General features: G+C 39.3%; 1 protein-coding gene across 1 annotated transcript; it reads left to right on the forward strand.

The window, feature by feature from the left end:
• The first annotated feature begins 739 nt into the window (after positions 1 to 739).
• LOC107847491 (eukaryotic translation initiation factor 4B2) lies at positions 740 to 13,747 on the forward strand. Its single transcript, XM_016691772.2, has 3 exons — positions 740 to 2,005; positions 6,390 to 6,893; positions 13,381 to 13,747. The coding sequence occupies exons 1-3, from the start codon at positions 822 to 824 to the stop codon at positions 13,403 to 13,405; spliced, it is 1,713 nt and encodes a 570-aa protein (XP_016547258.2). The 5' UTR covers positions 740 to 821; the 3' UTR covers positions 13,406 to 13,747.
• Positions 13,748 to 16,447: the final 2,700 nt, after the last annotated feature.

Genomic DNA, 16,447 nt, shown 5'->3' on the forward strand with positions numbered 1-16,447 from the left:
CATTTTGAGATATTATTAAGGTTCTACGGTATGGAAGGTTTCACGATTATCCAGTGAGCTCTTAAAGTCGGAGTTGACCTTTTCGTCTTCTTCTGTTTTTGCTAGTCTTTTCATTTTCGAGACTATTGTATATTGCCTTGATAGTACTTGTAATTTTTTTTGGATTAGAGGCTCTTGTATCGATATTACTAGGTGATGGGATGTTGTTATTTCTCTTTATTTCTCTTCTGTTTTATTATTACCCTATGATGTATGTTTTGTAATTCTTTACTTGCACATTTTCGGCTATTATGCCACTTTTCACCAAATTAGTCCATTACTTATAGATTCGGGCTACGGTTTGGCTTACCTATTGGTGAGATAAAATAGGTATCATCATGACTCGAAATTCAGTTCATGACAAGATGGGAACCCATACACAAGAAGGTTGGCTTGATGGCATAAAAGGGAACCTTGAATTGCTTATGTTTTACGGTTAACATGGGATTGCCTTTTTTATTGTTATTATATAGTAGCTTATTTTATCGGAAATTCACTAGTTTGAAATTCTAAATCCGTCTCTGACTACTCGATGCAAATTGTAATTAGCCGGACCCAATACGAATACTAAGGACAAAATGGGGACACAAAAAAAAATTAAAACATTAATTACTAAAATTGAGGCTCCGAATATCTCAACTGGAGCCCCGTTAACACCCGACCAGTAAGATATACATATATATATATATATGTATATATATGTGTGTGTGTGTGCAATTTTGAGGGAAAAAAAAAAGAAAGAATCTCATTTTTGGAAATCAATTCATTTGCTCTCTTCGAAAATGTCGAAATCTCCATGGGGAAATATCGGCGCTTGGGCCGCCGAAGCCGAAAGGGCGGAAGCGGAGGAAAAGGAACAAGCCGCTGCCGAAGCAGCTGCTGCTGCTGCGGCTGCGCGTCCCGGCGGCGCCGGCAATAACACCCAGAGTTTCCCTAGCCTTAAAGAAGCCGTCAACACGAAGCAGAAGAAGAAAACCAAAATGAGCTTGCAAGAGTTCACGATGCAGAGCAGCTATGCCCATACCGGAGGCTCCGGCTCCGGATCTACTAGCCGTTTAACTCCAGAGGAGATGCTCCGCCTTCCTACCGGCCCGAAGGAACGATCCGCGGAAGAAATGCAATATGGTCGGCTAGGTGGTGGGTTTTCTAACTATGGGTCCCGTAGTATGGGCCCACCGCCGGGTCGAGGCCGAGATCGTGAGGGTGATGGTGACGGTTCGTGGGGTAGCAATCGGAGGTCGTATGGTGGATTTGATGATGATCGAAGGGGCCCACCATCTAGGGGTTCCGAGTTTGATCAACCGTCTAGAGCTGATGAGGCGGATAATTGGGGTTCAATGAAGAAATCATTACCCATGCAATCAATGGATTCCCGTTCGAATCGGTACGGTTCTCTTGGAACCGGAGGAGGTGGAATATCTAGGGCTGACGGGGATGACAATTGGGGTTCTTCCAAAATGACCAATGCTGCCCCACCACCACCACCACAAGGGAGCAGATCTTGGTTCCCTGATTCGAGGCCTGAACCAGAGCGTTGGTTTCGTGAGGTGAATCACGAAAGGCAGAGATTGGTTCTGGATCCGCCAAAGGTGGAGATGGGAAATGAAAATGTGAACGAGATTGTGGTGAAAGTGAACAAGCCTAATCCATTTGGGGCTGCAAGGCCACGGGAGGAGGTATTGGCGGAGAAGGGATTGGACTGGAAAAAACTGGATAAGGAAATTGAGGTGAAGAAGGCAATTGGAAGTAGGCCAACGAGCTCGCAATCAAGTAGGCCTGGGAGTTCACACTCGGCCCGTTCTGAAGGCACAGCATTGCAGGGTGGAATGGTTGAAGGTGTTGGAGTTAAACCTAAGCCAAAGGTTAATCCTTTTGGAGATGCAAAACCTAGGGAAGTTTTGCTTGAAGAAAAAGGTTTAGATTGGAGAAAGATTGATTTGGATTTGGAGCATCGACGTGTTGACAGGTTTGGTTTCTTTTCCTACAATTAACACTTATCAATTGGCTTGCTGGATGTTGTTGTAGTTTTGTTTTGATGCTTTCTAAATTGGTAAACTAAAATAGACGCTGATAATTGTGGGATTTGGTATTTTTGGTGACTGGGTTCTATATCCATAGTTCCATGTTGTGCAGTTAAGTTACTATCTTGGATAGGAAGTTAGTAGCCATAGTAGTGGCCATATTGGTATGCTCTTTTTCTCGTAAATAAAAGATTTTATTACCAAATTGGAGTATTAGAACATAAATGAAAAAATGATACTGTATAGAGCACTTCAACAGAACAAGCTGGCAATCTACCACTTAAATACCCTCACAGATTAAGTACACAGTTGTACTTCAAGGATTTCAGCTTCAGTTCTAATTTTCTGTTTGAATTTCCTCTGTAAGACACCTCTTGAATGGTATTTTTTAGAATCTACTCTGCATTTTTTTTTCGGTTCTCAAATATTCTCATATCTTTCTTGTGCCAGATATGATATACACACCCCACCTCATCCATTCTAAAAATGCTTGCACTAGCAGATTTTACCCTTAATATTAGCTTTCATTCAACCCAGCTCCTTTTGCCAGCCCAAATTTGTCTTCTGATCCCTTGCCATAGCAGGATTCTGCTCCAGATTTAGGCAGAAAATGCAATGCGTACTCAAAAATCAGGTGAGAGGTGCTTTCTAATCCTGTTGAACACATGGAGCAAGCTTGACCGATATTCACACCCCAATTAGCAAGTCTATCTATTGTCTACAGCTTCCCCAGACAGCTACTTTCATGATGAAAATACATTTAGGTGCTCCATAGCTATTACAAACTATTCTCCTCCAGGGTGGAAGTCACCTTGTAATTTCTTAGTCTAACTTTTTGATAGAAAGCAACTCCGAATATTTCTGCGCTCATACCCTGCTTCTATGAGTTACTTCTTTGCCTTGGAATTTTTTTGCAACGTCCATGAAGCTTTCCTGGGAAGATCTTCTCAGATATTGGCATCTTTCAAACTGTGTTAGTTGCTTTTCTTTTTCGGAGAATGAAACTTCAGAGTGGAGAATGCAAGGAAATAAATGCAGGCTTACTACGGGATGATTTTTTTTTTTTTTTTAATAACCGTGGTGTTCGGGCCAGCTTTCGAGCACCTTGACCAAATTCAATCCACGGGATACTTGCCACCTCCCACCAACAATAGATATCAGGTAACTCTATCCACCAAGGCTAGGACAAATGGGAAGATATCAGCTAGTGTCTTTTGTCTCAGCTGGGATTTGAAATTGAGACTTCAGGTTCTCAACCCACTTCATTGACCACTAGGCCACAGCCTTGGGTATGGATGATATTATACTTATGGATAGCCTTAATTCAATAAGGTAGACCAACATTCCATATTTTCTGTGACTGCAGGGAATTTGTAAATCTTCTTGCTCCAATCACCTGCTCCGAACTTTATGCCTCATGCAGTTAATTCAGTGAAGCTACTATTTTCTTTCATGGGGGGACATGAAATTCGAGATGTTCTTTAGGAAAAAACTAATGCTCAAGCAGAACTTTCACATTCTAGTTATTCTAAAAAAAAAAACATCTGCATTTTTGTTAGTTATGAACAGGCTCAAAAGATAGTTTTCATTGCCACGACCCATGAAATGTGGTCGATGCAATTCATTATCAAAAGACTCTTTCTTTGGTCCATGCTGTCTAAAGATTTCAGGTTGTTCCTTTCTTCGAACGCAGCCCAACTTTCACACCATCTGCATTTCTTTTAGGCTACTAGATGAGAAGCCCTCCTTTAAGCATCTGAATTGGTGGTTATCTCTATCTCACCATCTTTACTTTATAGAAGCATATTCAACTTCCTTTCTCCCTTCTGCAATCCCAAGACAGAACATGTTCAGCCCAACCATTGCAATGGTGAAACCATTTGAGTAGAAAACAATGCTTTTTGCCTGGTTTCTTTGTGTAAACTATAACGAACCTAACTCATCTGGTGTTAAGAAAAAAGAACTGTTTAACCTTCAACTGGTGTATGCTAATTAGGGGCAATAAATAACCTTATAAAAAAGTGTCAGTAAGTAATTGATCCATCTGATGTTTGAACCAGAACTTGATTTGGAGAATAAGTGGATAACCTGCAAAAGAACCTCAAAACCCTCGCTACCTCCCTTGCTGTCCTGCTTTCTTTTAGATAAGAAAGGTTCTTTTTACAGTTCTTAGTTTAGATGTGCTTGCACGCAATTAAAGAATTGCTTTCAATTGTTACTCCAGGAACTGACAATTTAGAAGGGGAGTTGTAAGTTTTTCTTCCTTTCGGAACATGAAAATTGTACGTGAACACAGGATACGGAGGCCATGTGTGACATTTTAGCATGTCACTAATCTGTTTGATTAACAATGGTGTAATTTGGTTTACATCACCAGCAGACTCCTGGTGTTGGTCATATATATACTAAAGCTTACCTTATCCAAAGTTGCTTGGACTCGGGTGCGGGTATCTGACACGGATACTGTTCCAAGGGTCGGAATCCGCAAAATCTAAATTTTAAGCTTTGGGGTATGGATTCCAATATGGGTTTGGGTGTTGGGATTCGACTCAAAATTATACAAGTAGAGCTATAAAGATATTTTGTAGAATTCAAACTCCAAGATGGATGTAAAAGCCATAATTTATTGTAAAAAAAAGTCAACATGCTAATTTCTACTCCCGCATCCAAAAGTTGAAGGTGTCAGAGATGAGGATGTTGGGATGGAAGTGTGGACTCGCTAGGAGAGATAGAGTTAGAAATGAGACTATTCGAGAGAGGGTTGGAGTGGCTTCGGTGGGAAAGAAGATGCGGGAAGTGAGGTTGAGATGGTTCGGACATGTGACGAGGTGGGGCATGGATATGGATGCCCCAGTACAGAGGTGTACAGAGGTGTGAGAGGCTGGCAATGGATGATTTCAGTCAGGGTAGAGGTTGGCCGAAAAAATATTGGAGGGAGGTGATTAAGCAGGACATGGAGCAGTTACATCTTACAGAGGACATGACCTTTGATAGAAAGGTGTGGAGTGCGCGAATTAGGGTAGATGGTTAGTGGATATGAGTGCATCCTGACTAGTAGGGAGGACTAGGGAGGACTGCTTTGTTTGTGGTTGTGCCTGTAGCCATAGTAGCCATAGTGATATTCGTATGTCTACTAGTTCCTTGTTCGCAGTGTTTTGCTGAGGTTCGAATAGGTAGTTTATAGTAGCACTCTGTGGGTGTCTGGTTTCTTTTATTATTTAGTGGTGTGCTATCTTTTTTTTCTATTTATTTTTATGATTTTTGTTTGTTTGTTTGCTATACTGACTATTGTTAGTTGTCCTGTGTTGGGGTCTATCGGAAACAACCTTTCTACTTCATCTGAGGTAGTGGTATGGATTGCGTACACTTTACCCTCCACATACCCATTTTGTGGGACCCACAATACACTGGGTATGTTGTTGTAGAAAATATCCCTTTTTTCTATGAGAAAGAAGACATGTATGAAATAGTAAATATTGACCAAGAGGAATAGCTAAAAAGGATGGAAGGTATGCCATTGTCCTTGTCTTGATCTGAAATCAAAATCTCAATTTTCCCTCCAAATTTGTCCATGGACTCCCATCAAAGTATCCTATTGGGTTGACCGAATTCCACACAAATCCCGCACCTGTGTCGACACGGTTTCGGCAGAAAAATGAAGAGTCCGCTCAACTTAGACCTTATCAGATACAATTTTTTTTAGAAATGATGTTTTCACAATATTTCTTTGATGACCTAGAAATTTATCCGGCCCTCAATACTTAGGACCAACCTCATCCTTCGAAACTTGGGGATAATGGGCCCACTTTCTGCCTTTGTCCACATTAACTCAGAGAGAATTGCTTTTGGTGTAGCTAACTAACTAGTACTTTTACCATCCATTTTGCTTAGAGTTCCTGATCAACTCGTTTATAGTTAAATTTTCAACCTTTGTTCCAAAAATGGAGTGATAGTTAGTGTTCATTAAGTTGGTGATAGATAGTATAATGATATACATTAGTAGTTCTAATTCTCTTTTTGTTTTAGATCTTGTGTTTGTTTTCCTTTATGAGTGCTGATTAATGTTCCTTAAGTTGGAGAAGGATAAAAGGTTATTGTGTATTAATACTTTTATGTATGTTTTTGTTATATATCATGTGTTTTCTTCCTTCTACGTGTTGGTTGGAGGAGGTATGGTTGACTTTCCCCATGTAAAAGGACATTAAATGGTTTCTTCATTATCTGTACTTGCCTGCTATTGCTGTTGAGAAGAAAAAACAGAGAAAGAAATTTAATGAAAATGAAGAAAGTTTGACCATCTTTCTTTTCCTGATCACTAAAACATTTCAGACCAGACACAGAGGAGGAAAAGAATCTGAAAGAAGAAATAGAGCATCTCAGAAAGGAAGCTACACAGTGCTCGGAGGAGGACAAGACTAATTTACAGAATGTGATTAATCAGAAAGAGAGGGACTTGGAACTGCTGATTCGTGATTTGGATGACAAAATTCGTTTCAGTCAGAAACCCCTCCAAAGGCCAGGCTCTGGGTCAGGCAGGGGTGCTGGACATCCTGATAGGAGCCTTTCTCAGCCAGCATCTTATGAGGATCGTAGAGCTGGTGATCAGATGGACAGGCCTAGATCACGCAGTGGAGGAGATGCATGGGCAAGGCCAAGTGACCAAATGGAGAGACCTCGATCACGTGGTGGTGTAGATGCATGGGCCAGGTCAAATGAACATGTGGAGAGGCCTCAATCACGCGGGGGTGGAGATGCATGGACAAGGCCAGGTGATGAGAGAAGATCTTTCCAAGGAGGTAGAGGAGGATATTTTGGCAGCCGGGACTCTGATAGGTACAACTCTCTCTCTCTCTCTCTCTCTCTCTCTCTCTCTCTCTCATACACCAACACTTCCCATTCTTGTTTTTCCTTGCAGCTATAAGTTGTTTCCATTTGCTCTCTCTCTGTTTCCACGTACACCAACACTTCCCATGGGTGTTTTTCCTTGCAGCTATAAGTTGTTTCCATTAGCCTACTTATTCGGATGGCACTTGTGCCTAATATTTTTCTCGACTTAAAACTGTCTTTCTGTCTCGGAAATCTGCCATGCATAACATTCCAGAAATCATTTTGTTCTTTTTTTCTTTAGATTTTATTCCTTTTGGGTCTGTCGAGAATATAGGATTTTTACTGTGTTAAGTGGCGATTGCAAATTTGAATGCGGTACATTCTAAAAGTATGTAGAATTTGTTATTCAAGACTGAACGAATCCAAGAGGATTGTTGATTTCAAATATTCCTGTTTTCTATGATAAATTCTCTTCTTATAACATCTGTTATCACAATGCTTCTCAAACCACATAGCGTTTTGGAGTTTCAAGATCTTAAGTGGAATTGTCTTGCTAATAATTTACTTTCAGGAATTGGTTTCGGTTTTGGGGGTTTTCTTTCTCTAATCATTTCATGATCCTTTTTATCTCATTTTGGGGACCATATTACTTCAAAAGCATGAATGTCCTGTTCTCGATTTCTGGTGGGCTGGTGATGGCGGAGTGTAATCTCTATTAGTAAGTTTGTGATTGGAATTTAATCACGAGCCAAACCCTTAAGGTAGTTATATTACTGAGATTATGGCCCCTGTTCCATGTAGTGCTATAGATCTATTTTCCTTATATTGTTATCCTGATTTTGGGGGGGAAATTGTTGGAGTGTGTGGAAATATTTTTCCTTCCTTTGATATTTGTGTATATCATTTGTTTGGCATATAGCTTGTTAGTTTTGCTAAGGATTGAAGTGACAGTTATATCAAGTGGTTGATATACCACAGTGAAGGTTTGACGAGAATTGTAGATAGTGACATCCCTCTCCCATCCCAAAGAAGTTGTGTGTAAAGGGAAGGACAGCACAAAATGTAAAATGCTCATGTATGTGATTTATTCTTTTATTAGTATTGTGGTTAGCTTAACGTCTGAGATCTTGCTGAAAGTGGACGCGAGGATGAGCAGTAAGTTTTGAACCTGCAGGGGAGTACAGTATTACATATTTTCTTAAACCTTGGAATTTCTTTCTGAGAATTTCCAGATATGATGTTTACTTGTTCAAAAGAATATATTCCAGATGTGATGTGAGTTTCTATGAATCATGCGGGCAAAGATGATGCACCTCGACGAACTAAATCAATCCAGGAGGTTAACCTCGAGGAAGGAGAGAGCTAAGATCAGGGTATTAACCGGGAAAAATAGCTAAATTGAGAAGAATAAGAGAGGAGATGAGTTGTATTATGATTTCTGAATAGCTATGAATCATTACACATGAGTATTTATAGCTAATCATTGAACAATAACCGCGTAACTAACTTTTGGACTCTGCTATAGTGATTCTGTTACAACAGTAAAAACAAACAACTACTATAGTACTTAACAAACTTAACTAACTTTGAGTCCTAACTGTTTTTGCCTCTTCTTAACCTGCTACACTCGTATCAATACCCCTCCGTGAAGAACATCCTTGTCCTCAAGGATTGAAACCAGGAAACCTAGTGTATAACTTTGAAACAAACTCCCAAGTAGCTTGAATTGCAGCAAGATCAGTCCATTTGACTAGGCCCTAATTTACTACCTTGTTGCCGCGCTTGACCATCCTCCTATCTAGAACTGACTCAGGCTCAGGACAAAAGGGACTAGATAAGTGCAGAACAGGTGGATGGTTGAAGCTCATGGGAACTGCATAACACTTCTTGAGCTGAGAGACATGGAAAGTAGGATGAATAAGAACATCCTTAGGCAACAACCACCTGTTGCTTACAGCTCTAATCCTAGCCTCCACCATATAAGGACCATAATACTTGGCTTAGCTGCCAGCTTGTTAAATGGTCTAGTAGCTACTGTAACTTGCCTATAAGGTTGAAGTTTTAAGTACACCCCACCACCCACTGAAAATGATCTGTTAGTTCTGTGCTTATCAGCAATGTCTTTCATTCGTTGTTGAGCTCTAGCCATGTGAGATTTCAGCAGTTAAATGATGGATTCTCTAGCTTTTAGTGATCGGTCGACCATCTCAAAAGCACTCTCGCCGACCAAGTAAGGCAAATGGATAGGAGGTTTCTGACCATACAACACCTCATAAGGGGTGCACTTGATGCTGGAATGGTAAGTGGTATTGTACCACCACTCAGCCAAGGGTATATAGGTAGACCACTCCTTAGGTTTGTCGCAGCAAAAGTATCTCAAGTAAGTCTCTAGAGTCCTGTTGAGCACCTCAGTTTGACCATCAATCTAAGGATGGTAAGCTGTGGATCTCTGCAATTGCACTCCTTGAAATGTAAAAAGCTCTTGCCAAAAGGAGCTTAAGAACACAGGATCTCTATCACTTGTCATGGTCACTGGCATACCATGAAGCTTAAAAACATGGTCCAAATAACACTGAGCTACTGATTGAGCAGTATAAGGATGGTGCAAGCATAAGAAATGACCATGCTTGCTCAGTCTGTCAACCACAACCAATATGACATCCTTCCCATTAGATTCAGGAAAACCTTCAATGAAATCTAAGCACACATCAATCCACACACCTTCATGAATAGGAAGAGGTTGCAGACTTGTCTCTTTGGCATATGTCACATTGTTGTATAAAAGATCTAACATCTTGCAAAAGGGATTTCCAATAGAATAGTGATTGGAATCTCCAAGTAGTAGCATCCATCCCTGAGTGCCCTCCTTAAGTAGTGTTATGGCACAATTCCATGATTTTCCTTTTCAATTGTGGATTATCACCCACCACTAATCTACTTTTCCATCTCGGTTGTTCATGACACCAAGTATAGTGCTTAAAAGGTTGAACCTGCAATCTTGTAATAATTTCCTGCAGCTTAGGATTTTGTATCCAACTCTCTTTAATTTCATCATATAGAACATCATGTGGAGACAAAATAGAAACAGCCAAGAGTTCAGCATCCGGCATTCTAGACAAGGCATCAACAACCTTTTTCTCAGACCCCTTTTTATACTCAGCAGAGAAATCAAAAGCCATAAGTTTAGAAATTCCTACAACTTGAAAGTCAGTGTGTATCTGCTGATCTAACAAATATTTTAAGGCTTTCTAATCAGTCTTAACGACAAAGTGTCTTCCCAGCAAGTAATGAGACCACCTTGTAACGGCAAAAATAAGAGCCAACAATTCCCTGTCATACACAGTCATGGCTTGGTGTTTTGGAGCCAAGGCTTTACTGATATATGCAATGGGGTGACCCTATTGCATTAACACAACACCAATCCCCTTTCCACTTGCATCAGTCTCAACCACAAAAAGCAAGGAATAATTAGGCATAGCCAACACAGGTGTAGAAACTAAGGCCTGTTTGAGTGCATGGAATGCTGTAGTAGCCTGGTCAGACCAATTGAATCCTTCCTTCTTTAACAGGTCATGTAGTGGTCTACAAATGACGCCAAAGCCTTGAATAAATCTCCTATAGTATCTAGCAAGACCTAAGAAACCCCTCAATTGCTTAATGTTGCTTGGAAAGAGGAGGGTGCATTAGTTAAGCCAAAAGGCATAACTAAAAACTCATAGTGGCCTTCATGAGTCTTAAAAGCAGTTTTATAAGTATCATTCTTGTCCAATCTCAGTTGATGATACCCTGCCCTCAAGTCTATTTTGGAAAACAACACAGCACCCCCTAATTCATCAAGCAAGTCTTCAATCATTGGTACAGGGAACTTATCTTTGATAGTCAACTGATTCAAGCTTCTATAATCCACACAAAGCCTCCATGTACCATCTTTTTTTCCTACTAACACCACTGGGAAGCATAAGGGCTAGTACTATGTTGTATTACCCCTTGTTCCATCAATTCTTGCAAAAGTTCCTCATTGATATCCTTCTTGAAAGCAGGATATCTGTAAGGTCTTTTACTGACTGGACTAGCAAACTCAATCAATGGAATTCTGTGATCAAATGCACCTCTGTGTGAAGGGAGTGTTCTAGGTATTTCAAACAAACAAGAGTACTGCTTAATTAGAGCATCTAAAGCAGGATCTATACCAGTAGATAAAGTAGCTTAGATGTTGTAGCAACTAGTGTCAGTTGTTGTACTATCCACCAGTGATAACATAAACAATGGAGCAGCTTGTGCTTCTTGTTTAATCACCTCTTTTGCCTTAGCAGGCTTAAGTTTATCACTAGCTCCTCTCAACACATGTTTCTTTCCCTTAAAACAAATTCAGCTGTCCTGTTCTTAAAATCAAATAGTATCCTTCCCAATGTGCTTAACCACTGAATTCCCAACACAATATCCATATTTCCTAAAGGTAATAACAGAAAGTCTGAAGCGAAGGTGGTACGTTGTAGTAAACCACTGCAGATTTTTACACAGCAGCAGTCTGCACTTTTCTACCATTTGCAATACTGATAGATTGTTCCACTATAGGATTAGCCTGACAACCCAACCTTGTGGCTATAGATTGATCAATGAAATTATGTGTACTCCTAGTGTCAATTAAAATTAACACCTGTAAGGGCCTTTTCTCATGATACCCTGTGACTCTAATAGTTTGATGACCAGAAACACCAGTAAAAGCTTGAAGTGATATAGTTATACAGTTTTCAGGTTCATTCAACAATTCTTGCACTACATCACCATCACTTATCTCTGCAGTATCTTCATCTTCCAATACCTCTACCATATACAGTTGCTTCTTACTTCTACAATTATGTCCTTGTACATAAGGTTCATCACAGAAAAAACAAAGGCCTTTTGCCCTTTTCTCATTCATTTCAGCAGCGGAAAGTCTTCTACCTGGAATTTTACTAACAACATTTTGATGTACCATCTGACTAGTCATCTGATTATTTCCAACATTCTTCTTAACTACAGGTGTGTTATTAGAGGATCTTGGTTGAAATGGAGGTTTAGGGGTAGGTAATAGGCCTTGCATCTTCAAACCCCAAGATTGAACTTGAGATTCAAAAACTACTTCTTGCAATCTAGTGATTTTGTAGGCTTGGTAAAGTGTTCTTGGAATCTGAATCCTAACAGCTTTGTTAAGTTCAGGTTTCAACCCTCCTAAGTAACAACTCAAGGCATTTTCATCAGACAAGTTAACCCCACATAACAACCTGTCAAACTCAGCTTGATAAGCCTTCACACTACCAGTCTGTTGTAAATTCTTAATAGCTTCCATTGGGTCTTCAAAACTATCACTAAATCTTTCATTTATGGCTAGTACATACTCAGACCAAGAAGGATCTTTTGCAGCAGTTCTAGTTCTCATAAATGACCTATGCCAGGCTATAGCATCACCATCTAGATGAATTGAAGCTACTCTAACCATTGGATCAGGTGGAACCTCATCCATGGAAAAAAACTGGTCCACCTTATACAATCAGGTTCGCAAATTGTGGCCAGACAATTGAGGGAATTCAAGCTTAGAACAACAATAAGAAATTTACCATTAGAATCTTGAAATTCTCTGTTCTACTGGGAACAACCTTGCCCCCTTGGTTCATCACCACCTACTGAAGATTCAGCCCTGCCTTCATTTACATTTCTTTTCTTCTGATTCCAATTTCCCAAAGCTTGTTTAATCTCCATTAATTCCTTATCTGTACGCGCATTTCGATCATTCATGATCAACATTCCATCCATCAATTTCTGCAATTGATCTTGGATTTGTGACAATTTCCCATCGACCTCTTCTGTTGATTTATCGACATTTTTATCACGCACAACCATGATTATTCAGCCGAGAATCACGAGCTCTGATACCAATTGATGCACCTCGAAGAACTAAATCAATCCAGAAGGTTAACCTCGAGGAAGGAGAGAGCTAAGATCAGGGTGAGAAAAATAGCTAAATTGAGAAGAATAAGAGAGGAGTTGAGATGTATTATGATTTTTGAATAGCTGTGAATCATTACACATCATTACACATGGGTATTTATAGCTAATCATTGAACAATAACCGCCTTACTTACTTTTGGACTCTGCTACAGTGATTCTGTTACAACAGTAAAAACAAAGAACGGCTATAGTACTTAACAGACTTAACTAACCTTGAGTCATAACTGTTTTTGCCTCTTCTTAACCTGCTACACTTGTATCAAAAGATATTTCAGTCTTGTACTACAGGGACTCTCTTGTGATCGAATTGGAGTCCCACTAGGGGCAGTAATGATATATGGGATGTAATATGAGTTGCTATATGTTCTACTCATCCGTTTTGGTACCTTATGCTAGATCGTGGGAGATATATGTTACCCAGGAAGCGGTTAATTTATTTTTCATGATTTAATGCTTTATGTTTCTAAGATTTACGACGGTGCTATTAATCTGTGTAATTTGGCAGGACAAGATCCGGGGACAGATGGTGATCTTCAAGTACTGTGGATTCTTTGGCTTCTCTCGCCTGCTTTTTTCGTCCTCTGACAAATTAGAACAGAAATAATATATTTCGACTTCCATCTTTTTTGGCTTTTAGTTTTGCTGCAAGGCTGATGCTAGGATTACTGAATGGATACGTGCATTTTTGCAGTGGTTAATTGTCTCGTCTTGAAGTTGTGTAAAAGTGCATTTTTCCTCCAATTCTCTTTGGAGGCAGGTTACCTTTTTTTTTTAATTGCTTCAAACGACTAATGTAATGTGCAATTGTGATCATACTTTGGGTTCTCTTTTTTTATCTTTATCCTTTTAGTTAGGGAGATTCCTTTTAAAAAGCTCTGCTTATTTCTTTAGACAATGGTTCCCATGTATTCAATTTTTTGTGCTTGGTGTTCTATGAATGAGCCATTTAAGCATTTAACTACATGCTGCAATTGACGCATTGCTGACTTGCACTGAATGCTGGCATGTAATCTTTCTCTTTTTTAAATAGGAAGGCTTTTGGAGAAGATTGTCTTAATTTTGATGCAAATATTATAAATTGAAGTGTTCGAAGTAGGTGTATTTTATCTTCACTTGGTTCTTATCTGCTAATATGACAATACAATGTCATGTGGATATTGTGAGGATGTGTTGTGACGCCATTGGTTTGGTTAACCTTCTTAGTCATTCGTTGTTATATGACCCCAACTCCTTCAAAGTCTTTCGTGCAACATACTCGTCACAAATCCTTGCATGTTTCCAATTGAGGAAATATTAGATTGTAGGGAAATGGGACAATGCTAGTGAGCATGTGCTTTCTTGTTCAGTTTCATACTTGGGATGTGTTAGGTATGGAGGAAAAAAAAATTCTGGAAAATATTTTTTGGTTTTATCATGTCCGTTTTCGTTAGAAAATTTTGAATTTTTTTTTTCTAGAAAAACAAGTTTTTTTAAAATAAGAAAAAATGATTTCCTTAATCAACGTAGAAAAAACAAGCATTCTTACCCATCTCTTACCCTATGTATACGTGTATATTGGACCTACAGATACACTGGTTTACATTCTAAGCCCACATTTACATCACACACCCGGCCCACAATATATGTGAACAGTTAGTGGGAACACTAAGCATGTCGGATATTTTTTCTTTTCATCTCAATAAAGTTGAAGGCTTTTTCCTCTTTTACTTTACTCTCTCTTTCTCTCGAATGTTCCAATGATTCGCAGATATCCATTGATGGTTTTTGTTTGGTTTTTACCCTAACATGATATCAGAGCAGCGTGGATCGATCCTCCCATTATCCATGTCCTTCCGATCTTACCTGTCGGTGACAGAAGTTCAGTCGCGTAACTCCAATTAACGGCGATTTCAATTAGGGTTTGCTGAACGAGGCCTTTTCTCTTTCAGGTTTGCGAAGGAGAATGGTAAACAGTGCCTATAACCCTAATTTCTTCGACATTTGGTGATAATCCCTAATTTGAACCGTATATTACTGAAATCTAGATTTTTGTTGACATGGATTTGCTGGTTATAGCTGAGATTGAGCTTATTAGGTTTTATTAGTAGTATCTCCCTATTGTGTTGTTGTGTTTTGCTTCTAGAAGTTGTTGTATAGACTTGTTCGATTCATTGTTGTAGCAATATAACTAGTACTCACTGCTCACGGACTCATCTATTCCATCTCACTAAAGATGACAAACCTTCAGAGTACGAGCACAACTACTACATCACCTAATACTGATGGATTTGAAGAACTGACTTTGGATCCTTCTCATCCATACTATATTCATCCTTCAGAAAACCCTAGCCATTAGTTAGTGCCAATAGTCTTCAATGGTTCTGGTTTTGCTATTTGGAGGTACAGTATGATAACTTCCCTTTCTGCTAAAAATAAACTGGGTATAGTTAATGGGAAGTTCCCTCAACTTGATTCTCACAATCCCTATTTCCAATTTTGGGAAAGATGCGATCACATGGTCAAAGCATGGATCACCAACTCCCTCTCTAGGGACATTGCAGTTAGTGTCATGTGTCTACCTACAGCTAGAGATATTTGGAAAGACATTAATGATAGGTTTGGTCAATCCAATAGTTCGAGATACATTCAAATCCAAAAGGAAATTAGTTCCACAGTTCAAGGGTCTTCAAATATAGCAATCTATTTTACTAAGATAAGGTCACTCTGGGATGAGTTAAATGCTTCTTATGTTGGTCCTGAGTGCACATGTGGTGCATTACCAAAATTCATCTGTGACCAACAATTATTTCAGTTCCTTAGTGGTCTGAATGAAGCATATTCCACTGTAAAGAGCAATACTTTCATAATGACACCTCTGCCATCTATCAGTAAGGGTTATGCTCTTCTCCAACGGGATGAAAGTCGAAAGGAATCCCAATCTGGACCTCTACACTTCTCAAGTGATTCAACTTCATTCACTGCATCCACATCTGCTCCTAATCATCCTCACAGGCCTTTCTTCAAAAAGATCAATTTCAATTCCAACAAATCTCAGAATGGATCCTTGATTTGTAAATATTGCAAAAAGTCTAGACATAGTATTGAAACTTGCTATAGGCTCCATGGCTTCCTACCTGATTTCAAGTTCACAAAGAACAAAAAACCTTCTATTGCATGTGTTCGGATATTGGATTCTACTGCTCAACCTCCATCATCTGATTCAATCTCCAAACTATGTATTTCATCTTACATAGAAGACTCTGTGTATGGTTTTAGTAAGGAACAGTACCATCATCTTATGAACCTCTTTCAGCAAGCTCAAATTGCCTCTCTGAGTCAATCTCAAGTTAATCCTGCAGAAAATTCTAGTTTTGCCAACTTTGCAGGTTTGTCAAACAGCTCAGTTTTTACTACTGATGGTTATAGTGTATGTTCTTCATCTCAACTCCTTCCAACCTCCTGGATATTAGATTCAGGGGCTTCTAACTATATAACTCCACATAAACACCTTCTTCATAACATACAACCTTTAGCTCATCCTTTTTTAATCACACTACCTAATGGTTATAAAGTCAAGGTAGTGTCTACTGGAT

Source organism: Capsicum annuum, chromosome 11 (assembly GCF_002878395.1).
Source record: "Capsicum annuum cultivar UCD-10X-F1 chromosome 11, UCD10Xv1.1, whole genome shotgun sequence".
NCBI lineage: Eukaryota > Viridiplantae > Streptophyta > Magnoliopsida > Solanales > Solanaceae > Capsicum > Capsicum annuum.